At 42.6% G+C, this 26,188-nt stretch overlaps 1 protein-coding gene, 1 non-coding gene and 1 pseudogene across 2 annotated transcripts in view; 2 read left to right on the top strand and 1 right to left on the bottom strand.

Annotated features, from left to right (window-relative positions):
- Positions 1-3,714: 3,714 nt before the first annotated feature.
- Positions 3,715-26,188, top strand: part of Ssu72 (SSU72 homolog, RNA polymerase II CTD phosphatase) — a 36,109-nt gene continuing 13,635 nt past the window's right edge. The window contains exons 1-2 of the mRNA XM_052715899.1: positions 3,715-4,065; positions 19,060-19,203. Coding sequence (XP_052571859.1) covers positions 3,986-4,065; positions 19,060-19,203 — 224 coding nt within the window. The 5' untranslated portion in view covers positions 3,715-3,985. The remainder of the gene's footprint in view (positions 4,066-19,059; positions 19,204-26,188) is intronic.
- Positions 12,814-13,318, bottom strand: LOC128096394 (40S ribosomal protein S26-like; annotated as a pseudogene).
- On the top strand, positions 18,848-18,954 carry LOC128097997 (U6 spliceosomal RNA). Its single transcript, XR_008214049.1, has one exon. It is a non-coding gene; the product is annotated as a U6 spliceosomal RNA (small nuclear RNA).

Here is a 26,188-nt window from a genome sequence, read left to right as displayed (position 1 = left end):
CAAAAACAAAACAACAAATCAACCAGCCAAACAAAAAAGTGTGCACTACCGCTCCTAACCACAGGATTTTTTTGGGGGGGTGGGGGTTGAGACAGGGTTTCAGCTTTGTGCCTGTCCTGGAACTCACTCTGTAGCCCAGGCTGGCCTTGAACTCACAGAGATCCGCCTGGCTCTGCCTCCCGAGTGCTGGGATTAAAGGCATCCACGATCACCTAGCTCACATGTTTTTTTATACTGTTCCCTTGACCCTGTCAGAGGGACCCTTAAGGATTTTTAGCCCCTGGTTTTTAACAGGCCCCCAGATTTTAGCAGTGACTGATGCCATGTTAGAGACACCATTCTGTCCTTAAAATCCAGCAATAGTCCCCAAAACCTGCCAAAATGGAAACAAAGACATAGTCCATAGTTCTGGGAAAGCCCCAAGTAAAAGTCCCTAAATGTACTAACCTTGCTTTTGGCTTCTGTAGTTCTGCTTCTTGTTAACTGAGATGTGCCAACCAAGATATGCTTTTTGTACATGAAAGACAACTGTAAGGCTCAAGGCTACATGATTTGGGAAAGTTCTCTGTGCAGCCACTGGGCAACAATAAAGACTTTTATTTTTGCTCTAAGAGTGTCTGTGTGATGGTCTCTGATGGGCTTATCTCACAACAGATTCTCAAACTTTTCTCCTCAGATGGCAGACTTCACTACCAATGAGGATGGTGCCCGCAACAACTAGGCTTCTGAGTTTTTTTTTTTTTTTTGGTTTTTTGGTTTTTTTGAGACAGGGTTTCTCTGTGTAGCTTTGCACCTTCCCTGGATTTTGCTCTGTAGCCCAGGCTGGCCTCGAACTCACAGAGATTCACCTGCCTCTGCCTCCCGAGTGCTGGTATTAAAGGCGTGCGCCACCACTGCCCGTCTGGCTTCTGAGTTTCTTAATTTCCTCTCCAACAAAGGGTCTGTTTTTCACCCATCATGGCTACAGATCTATTGTCACAGATATTCAGACACAGGCAACATCCATGTCCTTGATTCTATTTCATTCTGAAGACAAGTGGTACATTCTAATGAATACAATTTATTGATGTGTAGTTCCCTGAAAAAAAAAAGTCACATCTAAGTTGAAGATCCTGTAGACTGATTGGTTGATTAGAACATTGTGATTATAAAGATGGAACACTGAAGATTGAGGATAAAAATTTTCTTATACTATCTTTGCCCCTTCCCCCTTTGAATCAAGCTTTTATTCAGTAGTAACCTGTGCGGGATGTGAACTCACTATGTAGCACAAACTCATAATCCTATTGCTGTAGTGTCCCAAGGGGTGGGATTACAGGCATAAGCACCACACCTGCGTTTGGCTCCTTTAATAGCCATTAGTTACTAACCTCTGACCTGACCTAACTCCTTCAATCATTAAGTAAAACCTCTGGTATATTACAAACCTAGCAGAAAAATAACTTCCACTAATTCCAAAGCTACAAACATAAGATTAATACCTGAAACCTATAGATGTTCCTGCTTTGATGTAACCTGCCTAGCTGATGTTTCTACTAATGTACGGATAAATGCACCAGTTTATGGCTTGTGTAGCACGAATTGTTAGAAGTTCTTATCAATAAAAAACAAACCTGGAGCCAGGTATTGGGGTGAATGCCGGAAGATCAGAGAAGCAGAACAAGCCACAGCCACCTCACCTGGCCAATTCCTCAACTGATCCTGTTTCCTCAGACTGTTAGCTTCTGAGTCCTCATCCAGAATGAATCTTACCTGAACTGTTGCTAAAAGCCTAAAAGCTTAACCAGCTCTAGTTCCTGGTCCTCACACCTTATATACCTTTCTGCTTCCTGCCATCACTTCCTGAGATTAAAGGTGTGAGTCACCACGCCTGGCTGTTTCCAGTGTGGCTTTGAACTCACAGAGATCTGAATGGATCTCTGCCTTCAGAATGTTAGGATTAAAGGTGTGTGTGCCATCATTTTCTGGCCTCTGTATCTAGTGGCTGTTCTGTTCTCTGACCCCAGGTTAAGTTTATTAGGATGTACAATTATTTTGGGGAACACAATATCACCATAGGCTTGCTTTTTTTCTTCATATAAGCTCATAAAACTTCTCCCATGGTGGAATATGCCTGTTAGGGCAACCTGAATCCATGTGCTCACGCTGTGATCATTCATATCTGGCTTAGAATAAATTCTTAGTTCCTCTGGAGCAAGAGTTACGTTTTTTGTTCATATTTCACACACCATTTTCCCCCCAGTGGCTGCCAGCCTTCACTGTTCTGATTCTGTGGTGGGCATTTGCCATTCCTAGCCTCTCTTTTGTCCCATTCTGAAAGCACAGCAATTCACAGCCTTCTCCAAGCTGCATCCCTGCAGACTCCTGTGAGAAGCAACGACACTCACTTCACAATAAGAGTTCTGAGCCGGGCGGTGGTGGCGCATGTCTTTAATCCCAGCACTCGGGAGGCAGAGCTAGGCGGATCTCTGTGAGTTCTAGGCCAGCCTGGGCTACCAAGTGAGTTCCAGGAAAGGCGCAAAGCTACACAGAGAAACCCTGTCTCGAAAAACCAAAAAAAAAAAAAGAGTTCTGGAGACTCTGAAGAGCAAAAGTGATAACAGTATATTTCACAACCAGGCAAAGTCAAGGTTCAACCTAGAGCAAAAGAAAATTGACTAGCTTACATATTTGGCACAAAATAGTGCTTTAAAAATATATATATATATATATATATACATACATATATCCCTAATTTTATTTCTTCACCCCCTTTAGTTCCTTTTGACTGAGTTCTTTAAGGAGTTACAATCTTCCTGGTGTTCAATGTTGCCGCCTCATCTTGTTAGTTGAGGACACAAAGCCTTATCTATCCTGGTGATCCAGATTTCTCTTCCCATAACAACTTTTCAATCTCAGGGTAAACTGAAGACTACCAGCTAGGGAGATAGGAGATTGGTGCCTTGTGCTGAGCTGTGATTCCTTGATGAGCTTGAAATGCGTCTCATACTGAAAATGGACCCTAATGATTTCTTTCTTTCCTTTCTTTCTTTTTTTTGGAGTGGGGGTTCCAGACAGGGTTTCTCTGTGTAGTTTTGGTGCCTGTCCTGGATCTCGATCTGTAGACCAGGCTGGCCTCGAACTCACAGAGCTCTGCCTCTGGAGTGCTGGGATTAAAGGCGTGCGCCACGGCCACCCGAGTATGACTTATTTCTTTTAGCTCAAACCTCAAGAGAGTTCTGAGACTCTCCAAATCACCCATCTAAACCATCCCTTCTTTTTTTGACCATTTTTTTCGAGACAGAGAAGAAAAGCAACAGGGCAGGCAGACTATAAATCTTGTTTACCGAGTTCTGGGATTAAAGGTGTGAGCCACCACACCCAGCCCTATTTCATTATCACTTAAATATTAAAAGCCCTTTAAGGGCTCGCCAAGGAAAATCACGTGCTTCTAGAAGTTCTGTGAACCTGAGGAAGAGATACTCGTTATAGAGATGGGGCATAAACAAAGTGCTGGAGCACAGACGCGTTTCCGAAATTAGCGGAGTAGCCCCCGGCAGAAACCGGATTGAGAGACGTCCCACCTAGACCAAAGGAAGCCGAGACAAGGTCTCACCAGACTTCCGCCTGGCCGGTTCCCATATTGTGCAAGCTCTGCGATCAGCGTGTCATCAAAGGCGACGACAATTTAAGACGTCTGGACGCAGGCGCGGCGCACATCACTCTGCCGGCGCAGATGCTGTGACGTCAGATGCCGGCATAGGTGGTCCTCGAGCACCGGCTTTAGCTGCTCTCGCCTCAAACTAACGCGGTGTTGGCCGGTCGCTCGGTCGCTTTCCCGTGCCGATTGCAGTGCGGGCCCAGGAAAGCAGCGCCGACCTCCACACGCATTACGTCGCCCTCATTTCCGCGTTCTGATTTCCGGTTACCGCCATCTTCCTTGGGCGGAAGCCGGCTTCTAGGTGGGATCTCCGTAGCAAGTGCAGTGGGTAGCGCGGTCGGTGCCATGCCGTCATCGCCGCTGCGGGTGGCGGTGGTGTGCTCGAGTAACCAGAATCGGAGCATGGAAGCACACAACATCCTCAGGTAGTGCAAGCTCCACCTGCTTTCTGCCCTCCCTCCTTTTCTTCCTACAGATTCTTGTTCAGACCCCGACTCTACATTGAGTGGGCCCCGCAGGTCGGGCCACGCCCGGCGTACAGGCTTTTCGACCCCTCAGCGAGATCGTGCTCGCGACGCCCTCATGTAGGGTAAGCATTACAGCGAAGTCGGTGTCAGAACCGAAACGTTCGTGGTCACAGGAGCGTCAGGCCCATCCGAGGGATGGCGTGCTATTCGCGGCCTGTCTGCATGCTTGCCTGTGTCTGACAGCCGGCAGCCTCTGGTACGGGACAGAGAGGCAGAATCACGGGCGTCTTTCCCGTGTGTTTCCCGTGTGTGTCATCATGCCACATTCACTGGAAAGCTCTCACCACATCCTATCAAGATGGATCGAGTCTGGAAGCAACAACAGTGACCTGAGTTGTTAACGTCAGGAATTGAGTTTTTGTCTACGTTTGCAAGTCTGATGCACAAGCCGCCATCCCCCACCCCATAACGCTAGTCAGAAATTTCTGGAACACACAAATTCGTTTGGTTCAGTGGTACCACCTCATATTTACTTACAAATTCACCTGTATCTAATAAGACATTCCTCTTTGATAGTGTTTTAGCTTCAAAATCTCTTGACAAAATAAGAAAGCGATGCATTGCATTACAGGTAAAATATGGTATCTGTCAATTTTGATAGTACAGTAGAAACATCCTTTTCTTCCTGAGTTAAGTATTTGTGAACTTTTGAGATTTTTTTGTAAATTTTATTCTTTGACAATTTCATATCTTCCCCCTCCCTCCCAAGACAGAATCTCTGTGTAGTCCTGGCTGTCCATGAACTCGATCGATCTCTAGACCAGGCTGGCCTGAAATTCAGAGATTCACCTGTTTCTGTCTCCCACGTTCCCAAGTGCTGGTATTAAAGGCATACTGGCTGGCTTAGAGCTCACTATTCACCTGCTTACCTAGTGTTGGGATTACTAATAGGAGTTCCCACCATACCAAACTGTCTCATGTTTTCTTAGAGACCCAGAGTGCTAGTTGCCTATCATCTGCAAATTCTAAAATTCCATTCTTCCCAATGTTTAGATCAGCCAGTGGTTCTCATCCTTCCTAAAGCTCGACCCTTTAATACAGTTTCTTTTCTTTTTTTTTTTTTTTTTTTTTTTTTTTTGGTTTTTTTCAAGACAGGGCTTCTCTGTAGCTTTGCGCCTTTCCTGGAACTTGCTTTGGAGACCAGGCTGGCCTCGAACTCACAGAGATCCACCTGCCTCTGCCTCCCGAGTGCTAGGATTTAAGGCGTGCACCACCACTGCCCGCCTAATACAGTTTCTTATGTTGTGGTGATCCCCCAACCAAAATTTATATTCGTTGCTACTTCATGACTGTAATTTTGCTACTGTTCTGAATCATGATGTAAATATCTGTGTTTTTCGATGGTCTTAGGTGACCCCTGTGAAAGGATCATCTGACCTCCAAAGGGATCAGGAGCCACAGGTTGATAACCACTGACATAGAGCATAATATTTACTTGGTAGCTTTGTTTTGCAGATGATAACATGCTTTGAATTTAACCAGCCTGGGTTACAAAGTATAAAGCTAGCCTGGGCTATAAGACTCCATCTCAAACAAACAAACAAAAAGGTGTGAGGTGTCCAATTTCATTGTATTCTTCTGGATAGGTTTCTTACCCTTTCTCTCCTTTTGTCTTGGCCAAGGTGGCCTTGAAATACAGTTCATCTTGCCTCAGTGTGCTAAGGGTACAAGGATATGGTACTGCACCTAACCTTCTGAGTTATCTTTTGTTTACACACACAAACTTATATAAACTCAACAGAGATTTAAAAACCACTCTAGCCAAGTGGTGGTGGCACACACCTTTGGAGGCAGAGGGGGGCAGATCTCTTTGAGTTCCAGGCCAGCCTGGTCTACAGCATGAGTTTCAGGAAGTTAAACAAAACAAACCTCACTCTAACCTGCTCTTATTTATTTATTTATCTATCATGTATACAGTGTTCTGCCTGCATGTATGCCTGCTAGCCAGAAGAGGGCACTAGATCTCATTATAGATGGTTGTGAGCCACCATGTGGTTGCTGGGAATTGAACTCAGGACCTCTGGAAGAGCAGCCAGTGCTCTTTTAACCTCTGAGTCATCTCTCCAGCCCCTAACCTGCTCTTCTTAAGATACTGTGGACATTATTAAATATTTTTACACTTAAACCTGTGCCTGGAGGTAGAGGCTGGAGGACAGCTTTGGTTTTCATCTTCAGTAACTTGACCAGTCTTCCAGTACCTCCACATTTTTTTTTATTCTCTCTCTTTTTTTTCCCCTGTCTCATCTCATACTGTACCCCAGAACTTGAAGTTTTGGCGCTCCTGCCTCAGCTCCCTCAAATGCTAGGACTGCAGATTAATCCCTGTGTTCTGCGCTCTCTCTCATTTTTCTGTACTGAATTTAAATACATTTATTCATGTTTAATGAACGAGGGTGGTTACAAAGCTATCAGTAATCAGATTCTAGGCAGCCATTTTTATTATCATTCTATTAGTAGACATCAAGTGATTTTAACTTCAGGAACTACTTCCTCGTGCTATGTAAATATCTTTGCACAGGTTTTGGTTACTTATTTTAGTATAAATTGCTAGAAATGACATTATTGAGCCAAATGGTTGGCATGTTTCACATTCTTACAGTTTTCAAGGGTGCTTTCCAGAATAGTGCATATTTACAGTTCTCATTGCCTCTAAATCTCAGTATTCTTTCTTAAGACCAAAATAGAAAAAAAAAATTTGTTTTTTCAAGAAAAGGTTTCTCTGTGTAACAACTCTCTTTGTCCTGGAACTTGCTTTGTAGACCAGGTCCTCAGGCTTGACAGGTCCCTTTACCTATTGAGCCATTCCAACTACCTGTGTTTTGGTTTTTGAGATGTTCTCCTGTAACCTTGGCTGTCTTAGAACTAGCTCTGTAGCTCGAGAATTCTCCGAAATCCTGCCTCAACCTCCTAAATACTGGGATTAAAGGTGTGAGCCACCATAGCCATGCTTAGCTTTGAATCCCCGTCCCCCCCATCCCCCCCAGACAGGGTTTCTCTGTGTGTTTTGGAGCCTGTCCTGGATCTCACTCTGTAGACCAGGCTGGCCTCGAACTCAAAGAAATCTGTCTGCCTGGCTCTGCCTCCCGAGTGCTGAGATTAAAGGTGTGCACCACCACTGCCCGCTAGCTTTGAATTTTCTAATCCTGCCTCCACCTTTAACTGCTGGGATTATGAGTTTGAACCCATAGTTTGTTCTTTTAGGTTTGTTTGTTTGTTTGTTTGTTTACTTTTTAAGAGACAGGGTTTCTCTGTATAACAACTCTGACTGTCCTGGAACTCACTTTGTAGAACAGTCTGGCCTTGAACTCACAGAGATCCCCTGCCTCTGCCTCTCAAGTGTTGGAACTAAAGGTGTGCGCCACCACCGCCAGCTAAAAAAAAGATTACTATACTTCCAGAGGATAACAGGCTGGGTGGGCCTCGACTCGAGTGCCATCCGCTGCCTTTTTTTTTTTTTTTTTCATTTACAGGTTGCTAAGTCAGAAGGTCTAACCCTTTAATTATTATTAGCCAGACTCTCGCTTCACATATAGTCTCAGTCACCCTAGGCTACACTCCCAGTCCTGAATTTTTTTTTTTTTTTGCCTGCATATATGTTTATGCACCACTTGTATGCCTGCTGTTCTCACACACCGGAAGAAAGCTTTGGGTCCCCCTGGAACTGGAGTTATAGATGGTTGTGAACCACTGTATGGGTGATGGGATTAGAACCTGGGTCCCCTGAAAGAGGAACCAGTGTTTTTTGTTGTTTTTTTTTTTTTTTTTTTGGTTTTTCGAGACAGGGTTTCTCTGTGTAGCTTTGCGCCTTTCCTGGATCTCGCTCTGTAGACCAGGCTGGCCTTGAACTCACAAAGATCCGCCTGCCTCTGCCTCCCAAGTGCTGGGATTAAAGGCGTGCGCCACCACCGCCCGGCTGGAACCAGTGTTCTTAACCATTGAGCCATCTCCCCAGCCATTTTCTTCCTTTTTTAGACATGTGTTGGGGTCAAAGGTGTGTGTGCCATGTGCCTGGCCAATGGAAGCTGCATTTTTAATTATAAAAAACTCAAAATAGGCTGGGAATACAACTGAGAGGTAGAATGCTCGATGAGTGTCCAAGGTTATGTGTCAAAAACAAAGGACGAAGAACCTAGAGGATAGCATAGCTCAGTAACATGCTTATCTATTATGCACATTGCCCTGGATTTGGTTCTTTAGCATCCCATTAAAAACAACTCGATGTGATGATATATGCCTATAATCTCAGTACTTAGGAGGTATAAACAATAAAACTAGAAGTTTGTTATAAATACCAACTACATAGAGAGTTGATAGTTAAAGACCAGCCTGGGCTACATGAGACCTTGTCCAAAAATGAGAGAGATTGAGACAGTCTTGTGATAGCTAGGGAGTGTGAGGCCTGGCTGAGTATGTTTAAGTCCCAGAGTGGGAGAAACAAGCTTATTTAGGGGAGTTGGTCTGGTGAGTGCCTCTGCCAGGGTAATTTCTCAAAGCCATTTAAGTTCATCTTGACAAGGTGTGTGTGTGTGTGTGTGTGTGTGTGTGTGTGTGTGTGTGTGTGTGTGTGTGTGTGTACACGTGTACATGTAATGTGCGGTCTGTGGAGGTTGATGTCCGATAACCTTCTGTTATTCTCTACCATATACTTTGAGACAGTGAATCTCAGCGATAGCAAATTCCAGAATGCCACTGTCACAGTGAGCATATGTCATGGGCCACCAGAGTTGTGCCATCCAGTAACTGGTAGTAACTGACACATGATTTAAACATAGGCCACTTTGAGGTACCATGAATTTCTGTGTTCTTAGGCCATGTTATCTACATAGTCTTTTACATGGAGGTGGTATAAACTGTCCCTGCTGTATGTTTTTTGGTTCTCGGTATACTATAAGAAAGTGAAGTAGAAATTGTTTAGGTACATGAAGAACATGGAACCAGTATACTTAGAATCCCAGCACTGGGGCTAAAGCATAAGGATCACAAATTACAAACCAGCTTGGACTCCTCCATAGTGAGAATTTGTCTTGAAAAAAAGGCTGGGGGCTGGAGAGATGGCTCAGAGGTTAAGAGCATTGGCTGCTTTTCCAAAAGTCATGAGTTCAATTCCCAGCAACTACATGGTGGCTCATAACCATCTATAATGAGATCTGGTGCCCTCTTCAGGGCTGCAGGCACATATTCGGGCAAAACACTGTATACATAATAAATAAATCTTAAAAAAACAAATTCTTAGAAAAAAAAGCTGGGTGTGTTGATGCATACTTACAATTGCCCCATACTGTAGGTAGGACAAGGTGGTTGAGATTTGAAGCCTACTCAGGCTATATAGAGCCTGTTTCTTTAACAAAGAAAAAAGGTCTTAAAAACATGCCTCCATGAGAACATGTGTACCTTCACATGTTTTAAGGGACTATCGCTAGTTTTTGTTTTGTTCTTACAAAAAGTAGAATTAAGTCCAAGGAATTACTAAAGAGAATGGACTTCTCCGTAGCTGTGAATGTGAGACAAAATTGAGTATATCAAACTTAAAACAGCTTTAACCACTAAAAAGTTATTCCTATGCAGGCCCAACGGCTCAGGGGGTAAGGCACTTACTGTCAGCCTGGCAACCTGAGTTTGATTTCTAGGACCCACATGGTAAAATGAGGGAACCAACTGCCACAGATTGTTCTCCAACCTATTAACGGGCACATGCTAAATAAATAATAAATGTAGTAAGTGATTTAAAAATTTACAGCCAGGTGGCGGCGGGTGGCGGCGGCGCACTCCTTTAATCCCAGCACTTAGGAGGCAGGGTAGAGATAGACGGATCTCTGAGTTCGAGGCCAGCCTGGTCTACAGAATGAGTTCCAGGACAGCCAGAAACCCTGTCTTGGAAAAAAGAAAAAGAAAAAAAAAATGTACGTGCTTGGCACAGTGGCACACAGCTTTAATTCCAGCACTCAAGAGACACAGATAGGATCTTTGGGAGTTTGGTCTACATAGCTAGTCCTAGGCCACCCAGGCCTACATGGCAAAACAAAACCAAAATAGTTATTGTCCATGTTTAGATTGTCTTCTCAACCTTTCTTTGTAGGTGAGAAAACTGGTGGAGTCCGTACTCTCAAACTTTTCTAGTGATAACGTAAATTTTGTCAAGATATTTTTAAGAGTTTTACTTTCTTTGTTAGTTGATGTTTTGTTCCTGTGACAAGTGACTGAGAGAAATATCTTAAGGGAGAAAAGATTTGGGCTTAAAGTTTCAGTCCATGGTAATTTGGCTCTGCTGTTTATCACCCTGTGGTGAAGAAGGGCATTGTGGAGAGGACCTGATGGAATAGAGCTGCTCACCTCTTCACGCATGATGAGGATAAGATACATTATTCACCGTGATTTATTTTGTCCAGCTAGGCCCTGCCTCTTGTTTCTCTCCTCCTCCCCAATGTCATCAAATTGTGAATCCCTTATATTAACCCATTGACTAGGTTGGAATTTTTGAGCTTTTTTTGTTTTTGTAGATTGGCTGTCCTGAAAATTGCTGTATAGTTCAGGCAGACCTTGAACTCCTGCCAATGCTGAGATCCACCTGCGGAAATCGAGATCAAAGGTGTATGCCATCACACTGGGCTCCATGAACCTTTTTGGTGAACGCTTCATAACCATACCATAACATCTCATTAGCTTTGAAAACATTGGAAGACTAGTGGCCTGTGAACAGTTGATTTGGGTTCTACAGACATAATGTCATCAGCCTTCTACAAATCAGGCTGATAGGCTCTGGCTAACCTTGAGTAAAGATGACAGGATTGTAGTACTTACTGTTTAGAGATGTACTTGCTTTTAGAAGCAATGGCAGTCCTCCATTAAAATAATAATTTAAAATCTCATTTATCACTGCAGAACATTAAGAGGCCAAAAAAAAAAAATCAACCTATGCTGACAGTTTGGACATTTTCTTTGATATGCATGTTAACATTTTACTTTCAGTCTTTGGTACAACAATGAAACAATTTTTTCCTTACAGTAACATTTTCTATAATGAATTCACTGATAGATTTTTGATAGGTGTGAAAGACATGTATTTTTCTGGAAGATTAGACAGAATAGCTGCCTTGAGACAAAGCTGTTGGTTGACAGGAGTATTTTTATAACATTCATTGCCTTTATGTAAGAAGCAGATTGTCACCATACAAGATGGGCTGTTAATGCCGGTTTCAGAAGCTTCAGAGAAAACAGAGCTTCTGTTGCTAATTAGCCTTTTTGCCACCTGAGAACAGCTTTTTTGAGGGAAACAAACTGCATTACAATTTATTTTTAAAAAGGATGCTTAAAAGTAATAGTTCAGAAAGGTGGAGGTGGGGAGGCACTTCTAATGTGATCACTGACCGTGCAGGCAGCTCTTAGACTTGCAGCCACATCAAGAATAGGTCTGTTGTTTTGGGGATGATGTAATTATGGGAATGTAGACAGATTAAACTGGAGAATGTTCCCTGTGGAAAACCCTGCACCAGCCTTACAACCCTCTGGGGAGTTGTGGTTATGTCTATCCTGCCCTCTGTCTATGCTCTTGGGGACTTGCTTGGTCTATATAATGATTGCGTTGTGTGCATTTGAAGTGCCTCTGACTCCTACTTTGTTTTGTTTCCTAGGCTGGTCTCAAAATTTTGATTCTCCTGCCTCTCAGCTTTCTGATTACCAGAAACTTCAGCCTTGTGCCAAAGGCCTAGCTCCATACCTCACTTTTAGTGCTCCAAAGGAATGACCAAAAAGAAAGGAGCCTTACGTATCCTGCTTTTTGCTTTTCCCATTGTTAAGGTGATTCTGGTGATCCCTTTAGAGTGGGTCTTAGGCAGTGGAAGGACCTTTTAGGAAAAGTGGTCTTAGCCTTTTCTTGGTTTGACTCAATTAAGATGACTTCTTGAAGCTGGGTGGTGGTGGCACATACCTTTAATCCCAGCACTCGGGAGGCAGAGCCAGATGGATCTCTTATTTCAAGGCCAGCCTGATCTATAGAGCGAGATCCAGGACAGGCACCAAAACTACAGAGAAACCCTGTCTTTGGGGGGGGGGGGGGTGACTTCTTGAATACCTGATTTATTCATATTTGGTCACAAGTGGCTTTGATTGTAAAACAGTGTCTTTGACCTTATTCATGCCTATGGAGAACATTCAAGGATTTGGAGCAGAACCGCTCCTGGTCCATATTAAAGAGCCTTATTCAGCTAATGGCATAATAGCTTCTAGTCACTTCAGACACAGGACTCATTTGTAGATATTATTTTCTAGTCTGTGATAATCCTCAGTCCTGCTACAATGCTTTATCTTGCAGTTTTTATAACATGTAAGACCTAAGGCTTGCCTTTTTCAGAGATGATCTTTCCTTGGGTACTGCTACCAGCCATTTTCGTAGTATGATCTTCCTGTTACAATTTGTGTATTTTTATATATACATTTTGTTTTTGCTAGTTCTTTTTTTTTTTTATGACACATTCAAAAAGTTAAGTCCCATTTTATTTTTCCAAGGTGTTTTTTCTTCTGTCTTTATGAAGCCATCTCCTTTTTCTTCTTTTTTTTTTTTTTTTTTTTTTTTTTCCGGTTTTTTGAGACAGGGTTTCTCTGTGTAGCTTTGCGCCTTTCCTGGAACTCACTTGGTAGTCCAGGCTGGCCTTGAACTCACAGAGATCCGCCTGGCTCTGCCTCCCAAGTGCTGGGATTAAAGGCGTGCGCCACCACCGCCTGGCTGCGCCACCACCGCCCGGCATGAAGCCATCTCTTTACATGGGCTTTGGTGGAGGTCGTGGTGCACACCAGCAGGTCTAAATCGTGGTGGGGGTGTCCGGTCCTTGCGGGCTTCACGGGATCGATTGCTGACTACCTTGCTATGAATAGCACAGCTCACGCAGTAATGCAGCTTGACATAGAGCTTGGGAAGCACATAGGCGTCAAAGACACTAGCTTCGGATATGTCCCTGACAGCAGCGGCCTCGACGATGTTCTGAATGAACTTCTTAATGGTCTTGTCTTTGGGCACGCACCAGGCGCAGTTTATGCAGCGGATCGGCTGCACATGGCGCAGCCCTTTTTGGCCCGACCGTTGTTTCTTCTTTTTTTTGGTCAACTTGGAGCCAAGACCCGAAAGAGCTAGTTTTGTTTTTTGAGACAGTGTTTCCCTATGTAGTCTTGGCTATCAAGAAACTTGCTATGTAGATCAGGCTGGCTTCAAAATTACAGAGATCTGCCTGCCTCTGCCTTTGGAGTGCTGGGATGAGAGGCGTGTACCACCATGCCCTGCTCCTTGCTTGAGTTTGTGTTGCTTTGCTTTTCTTAGTGTAGATCTTATTTGTCTTTCATTACATGTTCTATTTTTAAAATTTTTAGATTTGTATTTTTATGTGTATTCATGTTTTGCTTTCATATATCTGTGCTACATGTGTGCCTAGTGCTCATGCAGGTCAAAAGGAGGGCATAGGGGTGCTGGAGAGTTGGCTCAGTTGTTGAGAGCATTTATTATTGCTGAAGATTCAGGTTTGATTCCCAGCATCTACATGGTTGTTCACAACTGTTCATAACTCCAGTTCCAGGATGCACAGAAGCAAAACACTCATGCACATAAAGTAAATTTTTTAAAAAAATAGGAGAGCCAGGTGGTGGTGGTGCACTCCTTTAATCCCAGCATTTGGGAGGCAGAGGCGGCAGATCTCTGCAAGTTTGAGGCCAGCCTTGACAGCCAAGGCTTCACAGAGAAACCCTGTCTCGAAAAACCAAATAATTGTAGGTAGGTAGGTAGGTAGATACGTAGATAGACAGGTAGATAGATAAGAGGAGGAGGACATTAGATCCCCTGAAAGTGGAGTTATCAATGGTTGGGAACCATTATATGGTGCTAGGAATTAAACCTGGGTCCTCTTCAAGAACAAGTTTTCTTAACTGCAAAGCTCTCTCTTTAGACCCCATACTTATTCTGTTTTAAAAACTCTCATTGGCTTGAAGAGGCAAGTCTTTGTCTTATGAGTCTTAATCCGTGCACTCATGCAGAACATGCCAATGGTAGGTACTGGAGCACCATAATTTGGGTGTGTGAACTATAAAATAAAGGGCTACAACATCAAAGGCTGTGACAGTCAAATGATTTAACCTGATGGTGCTTCTCTGGACCCTGGGTACCTTCAAGGTGTGTGCCACCACACCTCATTTTTATTTATATTTTCCTGAAAAATACATCTTTTATTTCACATTATCCAAGTGTGTAAGGAAACTGTTTCAAATTTAGGTTAAGGGGACCCTCTGCTTTGACCCTTCTCAGGAAGGCATTATATTTCTGTTTCCTGTCACCTGTCATGTCTGGTTGTGTCACCTTTCCGGTTCTGACCAACACCTGGCATTTGTTGTTTCCTAGCTCACGTTTTGATGGAACATGGGAATTTTTGTGTTTCCAGTTTTTGGTTTTTTGAGACAGGGTTTCTCTGTGTAGCTTTGGAGCCTGTCCTGGAACTCACTCTGTAGCCCAGGCTGTCCTTGAACTCACAGAGATCTGCCTGTCTCTGCCTCCCGAGTGCTGGGATTAAAAGCGTGTGCCACCACTGCCTGGCCTCCATTTTATTTTAATAGCTCAGGTATATGTGAACTTTGGGTTTTAATAATGATTCTGTTTTAGGTTGTGTTCCTTATGTGTCATATTCTGGGGACCTGGTTGTATAGCTCAGGACATTCTAGAAACACAGGAACTGACTCAGCTTTTTATCAACCTCAGTGACTTTAGCTCAGGTGTTCCAACTTAAATGTGAACTACTTTTTTCAGAATTTTTATTTATTTATTTATTTATTATTTATTTGGTTTTTTGAGACAGGATTTCTCTGTGTTATGGCTGTCCTGGAACTACCTCTGTAGACCAGGCTGGCCTCAAACTCAGGAATCTGCCTGTCTCTGCCTCCAGAGGCCTGAAATTAAAGGCATGCCCCACAGCACCCAGCTAGAATTATTTTTTATATGTCTGCCTTTGTGAACTCCTTGTAAATGACATGTGTAGTGGTATAGGACTGTGTTGCCTGGCACCAGCTCTCTTTTAGCTAGACCTCTCTGCTGCTTCTTCAAACAGTTCTTGGACTCTGCACAGACTTACAACCAAGGTTTGTTGGCTTTTGGCTTTGTGATCACAGGCAACACTCTATGAATGTCTTTTCTGTGGCTCTGTGTGTGTATGTGTGTATCTGACTGTGTTTCTGGAAGTGAAGTTCTGGGTTGCAGGTTTAAGGTAGTTTTACTTAGGTGTGGACTCATTACCCACTTCAGATGCTGGCTAAGCAGCCTTGTGTCTAGCTGCAATGAAAAATCTCTTTCCTAATTCATGTCATAGTATTTTTGTTTGTTTGAAGTCCACCAGTCATTTATTTACTTTATACTTGCTGCATGATACCATGTGATACTCTTAGGATATAACAATGTACTAATATGATTAGTCTTTCCCGGTTTCTGACGCTGTAAGAAGTGACTCAGAAGCAGATGTGAGCTTTCTGCTTTCTTCCTTTTCACCCCTCACCCTCTTCATCATCATTGTTATCCTCTCTCTCTCTCTCTCTCTCTCTCTCTCTCTCTCTCTCTCTCTCTCGGTTCTTTGAGAGAGAGTTTCTCTAACAGCCCTAGCTGTCCTGGAACTCACTTCATAGACCAGGCTGGCCTTTAACTCACAGAGATCCACCTGTTTCTGCCTCCTAAGTTCCAGGATTAAAGGTATGTGCCTCCTCATCCAGCCCTATCATCATTATTTTTTTTTTTTTAAGAATCTCTATATTATAGTCAGGTACAGTCTCAAATTTATGTTCTTCCTGCCTTAACTTCAAGTTTTTGTAGGATGGGTTTTTATCACTACTTTTGTTTACCTGGAGCTCTCTTAAATCAAATAGTTAAAAGTAGTACCTGAGGCCTGGTGTTGGTGGCTCACGCCTTTAATCCCAGCACTTGGGAGGCAGAGGCAGGCTGATCTCTGTGAGTTCAAGGCCAGGCTGGGCTACAGAGCGAGTTCCAGGACAGACTCCAAAGCTACACAGAGAAACCCTGTCTTGAAAAACCAAAAGAGAGAGAGAGAGAGAGAGAGAGAGAGAGAGAGAGAGAGAGAGAGAGAAAGAAAGAAGAAAAGTAGTACCTGCATGTTTTGTTTTTCTCTTACACATGAAATAGAATATTGTTTGATGTAAGGGTCATTTCTTTCTCATTGATGTTACGTTCGTGTTATTGTCCCTTCTGTGGAGTTATTAATCACATTACTTTTGTGGTAGCTCTTTTTAGCATTTGGGGCTGGATGAATCTACAGTAAGAGTTGTCCTCTACATATTAGTGTGTTGAGCAGCATTCTTACCCAACTGTGACAGTCACAGATGTTTTAAGTAATTCCAGATGTCCTGAGTTACAGTTAAACAAATGAACAACAACAAAAACAGGAGCATTGTGTGGTGGGATGACTTCAGGGCTAGCCAGATGTACATTCTGAATTACGTGTTGGCTTGGGCTACATAATGAGACCCTGTCTCAAAACAACAGCAAAAATACAGAAAAGCTTTACACGTGATGCTTTTTAAAAATCACAACTATTGAGCTGGGCATGGTGACACAAACCTGTAATCCCAGCACAAGGGGATCAGAGGCTGTGAGTTCAAGGCCATCCTGGTCTACATGAGTTTTAAGGCTATATAGTTTTATTCCAGATTAATTTCTGTGCATGTAACGTGTTGTGAGAAACACAGAACTGTGGTTTTCAGTGATGATGGCAAGCCCTCTGATTGCACACATCAAGTTCTGTGTTTGAGGTACTTTTCTTCTCTAGGTACAGATATAGTTGGCGGGGCTGTTCAGGTCACATGGTTCTAATTAGATTATCTAATTAGATAATGTAGCTCTTCTGCATTTTCTCTGTTTTATCAAAATCTGCAACCTGCTGGGTTCCATGAAAGTTATTACAGCTGTTGTGGCTATTTGTCCCTTCAGGACCCCCTAGGTACTTAAGTCTGGGTTGCTAGGAAGTTGGTCAGCTTCTAAATTTAAGGCAGTCAGCATTTTGAGTTCACAGTAACATCACTAAACAGTTATAGTTCTCACATTTAGCTCTGTAATACTAATTCTCCTCTAATTGAATTTATGTAACTTGTTATAGAATTTTTTAAAAGTGATTTTAACATTTTGTAAAAAATTTTTAAATGTAGTTTAGTTGTGGTGACACAAGACTCAATCTCAGCACTCTGGAGGCAGAAGCAGGCTTTTGAGTTTAAGGGAAGCCTGATCTACATGGAGAGACCAAGTCTTAAATAATAATGATAAATAAATAAGAGCCATCTGTGTCGATGGCTCATTTGTTAAAGTGCCTGTTCTGAAGCATGAGCACCTGAGTTCGGAGTTCCAGCTTCCATGGAAACGTCAGATTTGTGTGTGTGTTTATGTGTGACTCTAGCACAAACTAGGGGCAGGAGTGTGGGATGAGAAGGGTGGGTCTCTGCAGCTCATCGGCCAGCCAGTCTAGAGGAGCTGACCTTCAGGTTCAGTGAGAGACACCCCCAACCCCCCAAAAAAGGTGGAGAGGAACTAAGGAGAACAGTGTTGTGGCTTTCACATGCACACATGTGCACATACCCATGACAACCTACATACATGTGCACACACCCATGACAACCTACGTCCATGTGCACTAAAAAGCAAAAACCTAAAAGCATATTCTTAAATACTTTAAATTTCACTTTTTATGGTTTTTTTTTTTTTTTGTTTGTTTTTTTGTTTTTTTGTTTTTGGTTTTTGGTTTTTTGAGACAGGGTTTCTCTGTGTTGCTTTGCGCCTTTCCTGGAACTCACTCTGTAGACCAGGCTGGCCTCGAACTCACAGAGATCCGCCTGCCTCTGCCTCCCGAGTGCTGGGATTAAAGACGTGCACCACCACCGCCCGGCCACTTTTTATGTTTTAATATTTTTAAATTTTATTTTCTGTGTATGGTAAAATGCACAGCATACATGTGGAGGTCAGAGGAAAACTTACAAGAGTTGATTCTCTCCTTTTACCATGTTAATTCTAGGGACTGAATTTAAGTCATCAGGCTTATATAGCAAGTGATTTTTCCCACTGAGCCATTTCGCTCACCTAAAATAGGGTTGATGAATGGCGTAGCTAGTAAGGCGCTTGTTGCCAAGCCTGATGACCTGAGATCAGTCTCCAGAATCCACGTGGTAGAAGTAGAGAACCAGCTCTCACAAGTTTTTCTTTACCAGTACATGTATACCATGTTGTGTGGGTGCATGCACACATTCACAAATAATGTAATAATTTTTTAAAGAAAAATAGACGGGTTGGAGAGATGGCTCAGAGGTTAAGAGCACCGACTATTCTTCCAGAGGTCCTGAGTTCAATTCCCAGCACCCACATGGTGGCTCACAATCATCTGTAATGATTTCTGGCACCCTCTTCTGTGTACATAATAAATAAATAAACCTTAAAAAAAAAACAAAAACCTTGGGCTGGAGAGATGGCTCAGAGGTTAAGAGCACTGACTGCTCTTCCAGAGGTCCTGAGTTCAATTCCCAGCAAACCACATGGTGGCTCACAACCATCTGTAATGAGATCTGGTGCCCTCTTCTGGCCTGCAGTCATACATGCTGTATACATAATAAATAAATAAATCTTTAAAAAAAAAAAAACAAAAAACCTTAAGAAAAAGAAAAATAGACTGTGCTTGCTTTGGCAGCCCATATACTAAACTTGGAATGATACAGAGAAGAGTAACATGGCCGCTGCCCAAGGATGACACGTAAATTTATGAGGCGTTCCATACTTAAACAACAACAACAAAATGGATTGTTAACTCTTGTTTTGTGTCCCTTGGTATGAGAACTTTGTGTTTTAATCCAACTGTGATGTTTTTTCTTCTTTGTGTCTTCCAGCAAGCGGGGTTTCAGTGTCCGGTCCTTTGGAACAGGAACTCATGTGAAGCTCCCAGGACCAGCACCTGACAAGCCCAATGTTTATGACTTCAAAACCACATATGACCAGATGTACAATGATCTCCTCAGGAAAGACAAAGAACTGTATCCCATGGCTGACCCTTAGAGAAGCAGGGTGGTCTTCTGGTGGGTGTGATTTGTGACTGGAGTCACTCTGACCCCCACCCTGCAGGGTGTGTTTCAGGTGAAACAGGACCAGCAGATGTATTCTGGCATATGTGCCTGTGGTGCCTACATCAGTCCTGTTTTATGAGAAGTCAGCTTTGTCTTTTCTTTTCTTTCCTTTTCTTTTCTTCCTTCCTTCCTTCCTTCCTTTCTTTTTATTTCCTGTAAATTTGAGACAGGGTCTCACTGTGTAACCCTGTCTAGCCTGGAACTCACTCTGTAGACCAGGCTAACCTTGAATTCACAGAGCATCTCCTACCTCTGCCTCCTGAGTGCTGGGATTAAAGATGTGCAGTGCCAGCCCAGTGAAGAACTCAGTTTCTTTCCTTTTGCCTACTGGAGCTAGAGTAGTGATTTTCAACCTGTGGTTTGTGGTCCCCTGGAGTTTAAATGACTCTCTCACAGGGTTGCCTAAGACAATCAGAAAACACAGATATTTACATTATTATTTGTAACAGTAGCAAAATTGCAGTTATGAAGTAGCAACAAAAGTAAATTTTGCTTGGTGTCACCACAACATGAGGAACTGTATTAAAGGGTCACAGCATCAGGAAGGTTGAGAACCACTGGTCTGGAGGCATACCTGCAGACACAGATGTAAAACTTACCTTGATGTGATCAATCAGGAGGCTCTGATATGTCATTATGCAGTGGAGCACAGATGAGGAAATAGAAACTACAGAGTTCTGTTGCGTCACACTGTAGGCTGCCCAGCTGCTTCTGCAGAGGTGTGTCTGCACGCTAACATGTTGTTGAGGCCATTTGACATTTCTGTGTCTCTTGGAGATACAATAGCTGGGTTAGTGGCTCATGCCTGTGATCTCAGCCTTTGGGAAGCTAAGGTGGGGAGATTGCTGCAAGTCTTGAGGCCAACCTGTGCTATATAGTTTGAGGCTGTCTTGGGCTGTTGTAGAATAAAGACCCTGTCTCAAAATGAAAACACAATAAAAATGCTGTGTTTACCAAACAAAGCATGGAAAAATAAAGTATTCTGAGAGAACTTTACTTCAGGAAAGTTTGAATCTTGTACTATAGAATCATGAGAAAAGAAAAAAGTTTTGATTTTTGTTTTTTTGTTTTGTTTGATTTTTTTTGTTTGTTTGTTTTTGCTTTTTTGAGACAGGGTTCTCTGTGTAACAGCCCTGGCTATCCTGTAGCTTGCTCTGTAGACTGTCGCTGTGTAGACAAGGCTGGTCTCAAACTCACAGAGATCTGCCTGCCTCTGCCTCCCAAGTGCCGGGATTAAAGGTGTGTGTCATCACCGCCTGGCTAGAAAAAGGTATTTTAAAATAGGTTTTCCATACTATGTTCCATAATGGTTAAGCTAATCAGTGCTCCAGGTGTTTGAGTGGGTCATTTTATAACCTCCATACTCACTTGAAATTTCCCATGTTCATATACTTAGCATGTACATGAGGCCCTGAGATTGATCCTAAGCACTTCTAAATAAAAATTCTAGATGTTCTTTACTTACAGTAGTGCTCAGAGTGGAATCCAAATATTCTAAGCAAGTGAATGTGAATGAAAGAACTTATTCTTTTTCCCTTTGTGGTTTTGGAAATCCAAACTACAGCCTTGTACATGCTAGCCTAGGCTAGCACTCCTCCACTGAGTTATCTCCAAATCCAAAACTTTTTTTTTTAATAAGACATGTTTCTACTGTGTATCCCTGACTTGTAATAATCTCTGTAGGTTGGCCTCAAACCTAGAGGTCTACCTGCCTTTGCCTCTCTCTGTCTCTACTGCCTGGGTCCTGGAATTAAAGGTGTGGGCAACTTCATCCTGCCTTTTTCTTTTTTCCCTCCTCATCTATCTTTTCACTTTTAAAATTTCAGTCAAGGTTTCACTAAGTTTCCCAAGCTGGCTTTGAATAAATTCTAGCCCAGGTAGGCCATAAAAATGTTGCTATTCCTGCCTCAGCTTCCCCAGAGACTGAGATTACAGAGCTGTATCACTCCAGAAAGCATTTTTGTCTCCATTTTCTTTTTATATTCATATATTCTTGCAACTTTTTTGGTTTTTCAAGACAGGGTTTCTCTGTGTAGTTTTGGTGCCTGTCCTGGATCTTGCTCTGTAGACCAGGCTGGCCTCGAACTCACAGAGATCCTTCTGGCTCTGCCTCCCGGGTGCTGGGATTAAAGGTGTGCACCACCACCACCCAGCACATTCTTGCGACTTTTAATATAAACTAAAATTTAAGCAGTCCTGCACCTTTTAATATAAACTAAAATTTAAGCAGTCCTAGCTGCTCTGAAAGCTGAAGCAAGAGGATTGCTTGATTGCAGAGTTCAAGGCCAACCTGGGTAATTGGGAGAGTTAGCCTCAGTAGAAAGAAAGAAAGCATGCTCTGGGTATCACGACACAAGGCTCACTCAGGAGGCTGAGATGGGACGGTTTAGAGACTTTCTCGAAAGAATATAATAAAATATTTTTGTAGGTACAGAGATGAGTTAGGTAGCTTGAAGGGTCCCAAATGCCTTCTAGGGAAATGTAAATCCTTGTGGTCCCTACATCTTTGCCACCCCCACCCTGCTTCCCAGTACTCCCTCAGCAACAGGCTGCAGTTGAAAGGTGATCAGTCAGTGGGGACATTGGTTCAGAAACACAGGTATTTCCTGTTAGCTGCACACTTGCTTTGTGAGTACAATTGGGAGTGTTTGGAGCTGTGAAGTGCTTAGGGCCTATACCACAGTGATCCTGAGAGCCCACCCTGTGATCTGAGAGCACGTCTGGTACTTTACCCTACTGAGAAATCCAGGAACCTGAATTTGGAGGATTGAGTGTTCTCATCTTTTTGAGTGTTGGGTAGAGCAGGCTGTGTTCTGCTCACATCCTTGTCCAAAGAGCTACTAAGTGTGTGTGTGGGGAGGTCTCAGAAAAACGTCTTCCTGAAGCTGCTCTGGTGAGCGTGGTGTACTCCTTTCCTTTAGAATCACAGCAAGTATTACATAAAATCTCAGAGAGGCTCATTTGGGGGCTGGGTGGTTTCCTTAGCTCTAGGGAAAAGTTGAGGTTTTATTTCTTACTTTAAATGTCTGTGTACCGTTGAGCTTATTCTGAAACCTTAGCTGCTTTGAATTTTTTGTTTGTTTTTAAGATAGGGTCTGTATTGTGTAGCTGTGCCTGTCCTGGAACTTAGTATGTAGAACAGGCTGGCCTCTGTTGGGATTAAAGGCATGCACTACCATGTCTAGTTCTTGTCTGCTTTTGAAATTTCTTCAGTTAGTACTATTTATTTTAGATACTCTTTTTGTTGTTGTTTCATTTTGTTTTTGTTTTTCGAGACAGGGCTTCTCCCTGTAGTTTTAGTGCCTATCCTGGATTTCCCTCTGTAGACCAGGCTGGCCTTGAACTCAGAGATCCACCTGGCTCTGCCTCCCAAGTGCTGGGATTAAAGGTGTGTGCCACCGCCGCCTGGCTATTTTTGATGCTCTTATATTTTGTGAGAGAAATAAGCATGCAGTAATGGACATGTCCATACTCCCTTTATTATAAATTAAATTTTAATATTGATTCCAATTGTCTTCCCTGATTCTGGATGGGGTAGTTCTTAATATGTTTTACAAGAACGAAGTTTAGGCTTCAGCTATTTAGGTAGCTCTAAAAGGAGTGGAGACCAGCATCCAGGAGTGAGGATCTTTATAGAGTGCTGGTGTAATGGCCAGTGGCTGCCTCTTAAAATGTACAAAGTACCCGAAATGGGGACTATATGGATGGGCTTTTAATGTGTTGGGGACAGGAGTGGCAGGTAGCAGAGCTTTGGCTACCTTGGTAGTTTGGTGATAAGTCATCAGTATTTGCCTCAAAGTACCCTCTAGGCAGGTTACTTACCTCTTGGTCAGTCCTCAGGAAGCTTGTTAGTTATTTACTTCATGTGAGTAGTATTTTGTTCTAGGTGAGGCCAGAATGAGGCATAACGTTGTACCTAGTGCTTTGTTATGGTGTTCTCAGTACTATCCTTGGCCAAAAGAATGTCTCTTCCAGGGAATTTACTATACATTGGCATCAAGCTAGGTCAGATAAGGGCATTGTTGGGAGGGGAGGATAGAGGTAGGAAGGGTCACTATATGGGATACCCTTTTGTCCCAGGGCAGACCACAGGAGGAAATTGGGAAAAGAGTGGTGCTATTCTTTGAAAAGTAACCTTGATAGCATTCCTTAGTCAGTAGTAAGGGCCCCTGCATGATCTTGTATAAAAACCATAGTTTTGTAGTGGAAAGCTAGAAGAATGTTTTAAGATGTAACCCAAAGATAAACACTCTCTGCTTGCATTTTCAAGGGGGAAAGGGTTTTGTGAGTTGGTAGGAAAAAGATACTTGATTAGAACTGGGGGACTAGTGGCCTAGAGACCACCTCTGCCATATTTCTACTTTGTGTGGCTAGGGCCTCAGTTTCTCCACCTGTTCCCTCCTCATGAAATTCTAGTAAAACAAGCTGAGTATAATAGTGGGCACTTGAAAATGGCCTAGCACTTAGGCAGTAGATGTAGAAGTTAAAGGTTATGCTCAGCTACATAGTGAATTCAAGACTGGCTTGGGTTATATAAATCAAACCCTCTATCAATAAACAAAATAAATGAGGAAGCAGCATACATAGCATAGACCTTGTATTTTGTAACTCTCTGACAGATTTTAGGCACTTTTCGTGATTCTTTCGTGTGTGAGGAAGGAGTGGTCTTACTGTTCATGTAGCTTTGGCTGGCTTGGAAGTCATTTTGTAGACCAGGCTGGCCTTGAACTCAGAGTCCACTTGCCTCTACCTCCAGAACGCTGGGATTAAAGACTTGTGCCACCACACCCAGCCTTAGACATACTTGTTGATTTAGGTTGGGTTAATAGCTGATGAGACCATTGAAGGGATAAAAATGTAATAAATCAAAAGTGCATTTACCAAGCTGAGTGTTGGTGGCTCACACCTTTAATCCCAGAATTTAGAAGGCAGAGGCAAGCAGATTTCAAGGCCAGCCTGGTCTATAGAGTTCCAGGACAGCCAAGGCTACACAGAAAAACCCTGTCTCAAAAAGCAAAAACAAAAACAAATGCACTAACCTAATATACTACACTTGGTAACTTCAACAGTGTCTGTTGTTTCCCATTGTGGTTGTGGAGATGACTGGAAGTTGAGCTGAGTTGGCATTGCCCCTGGTGTTGAGAGCATCAAACTGTCTCACCAGCCTAGGGGCAGACCCAAACTTGAAGTACAGTTTCTACTGAATGTATATCACTCTCATGCCATTGAAAAGCTGACTTGTCCTAAGTCAGGGATTGTATATTTACTTTCTTAAAGTACTTTGCTATAAATAGTTGCATTTTGTTTTTCACAAGTAGAAGTGAGCCTGAAGGATTGAAATTTGCTTCATACTGTTTCTGTGGATCCCATCCGTGGAATTGTTGAGGGCAATGGGGATGAACTAAAACTTAACCAACATTTTGCCCTCATATGTTGATAAAGCTAGTGTAGGTTGCTTCATGGTTTTACCATTTTCCTTTTTGAGAATTACCTATAGTTAAGAAACACAAATGAACACACCAATATCAGCGATAGGAATTCTTCTAAGTTCACCTGATCGCTAGAGAAATAAATATCTTTAAAGTCAAATATGGTGGTTATGTACCACTATTTAAGCTTCTCTGTAGGCTGAGGCAGGAGGATTATCAGGAGGAGCCTGCCAGTGCAGGGTCTGCCTGGGTAACAGACTTCTTTATGTCAAAAATAAGAGAAAATCTGGAATTAGTATCACATACCTGTTTTCCCAGTACTTGGGAGACTTTAGTTGAATTTAAAGGCCAAAAAATAGCAAGACCCTGTTTCAGTCTTCATTTAGGAGGGTGTTTGTTTTTTAATGAAGATCCCATTAGTTCTGTTTTTATCAGGTGAACCTGTAACACCTTTAGTGGTGATACAAGTTGATTTTGTTTATGAAGAATTGTTGGTTTTACCAATGAACTATCAATAGATTGAGGAAGTTGGTCAAAGCAGAAGATGGATGGTTAACATTCCCTGTTCCTGCCACCCACTGCCTAATGGGCTGCTCCAGAAGCCACACTGTATTCATAAGAAGGGTGATTTTTAACTTTTCCTTTCCTTTCCTTTTTTTTTTTTTTTCCTTCTCTCTCCATTTCTTTATTTGGTTTTTCGAGACAGGGTTTCTTTGTGTAGTCTTAGCTGTCTGTAGACCAGGCTGATCTCAAACCCATATAGATCCCCTGCCTCAGCCTCCATAGTGCTGGGATTAAAGGTGTGTGTCACCACTGCCCAGTTTTTTTAACTTTCCTGAGTCTTGCATCTATTGCAGAGTGGACCAATGAATCTGCTGCTTCTAGCCTGCTTCTTGGATTTCTCTTTGGGATCTTGTGATTACCTTTTGAGTTCAGATTATATTTTAGCTGTCCATTTATTGAGTATTCATCCTTAGTCTTTTATTACTGTCTATATTTCTTTCTATTTTTGGTCTTGGGGTAAAAGGGAAAAATGGTTTCTGAGATAGAAAATTATCAGACTTGGCCATTTGATGATTAATCTTGTCAAATTGATTGGATGAGACACATCTAGGAGGTTAGTAAAACATAGCTCTGGGTATGTCTGAGAGTGTTTCTTTTTAATTTATAATTTTATTATTGTGTTTGATGTATAAGCAAGGGTACACATATGCAGTAGCATGCGTGTAGAAATTAGAGGACAACTTTGTTTAAACAATTCTCTCCTCACTTCTATGTGGGTTCCAGGGGTGGAGTTGGGGTGTTAGGCTTGTATATAAAGTACTTTACCCACTGAGCCATCTCAACAGCCAAAAGTGTTAAGACAGATTGTAAGGGCTATGAATGATCCATTGATAGTTTCATAATTATAATGGCAAAATTGGGAGGTGGTGGAGCTATCAGGAGTAGGTTACAGGGAGCATGTC

Source organism: Peromyscus californicus, unplaced genomic scaffold, assembly GCF_007827085.1.
Source record: "Peromyscus californicus insignis strain IS unplaced genomic scaffold, ASM782708v3 Scaffold_5__1_contigs__length_169319896, whole genome shotgun sequence".
NCBI classification, from domain to species: domain Eukaryota; kingdom Metazoa; phylum Chordata; class Mammalia; order Rodentia; family Cricetidae; genus Peromyscus; species Peromyscus californicus.
The sequence above is the reverse complement of the archived record's forward strand: the minus strand, read 5'-3'. Positions and strand labels throughout refer to the sequence as shown.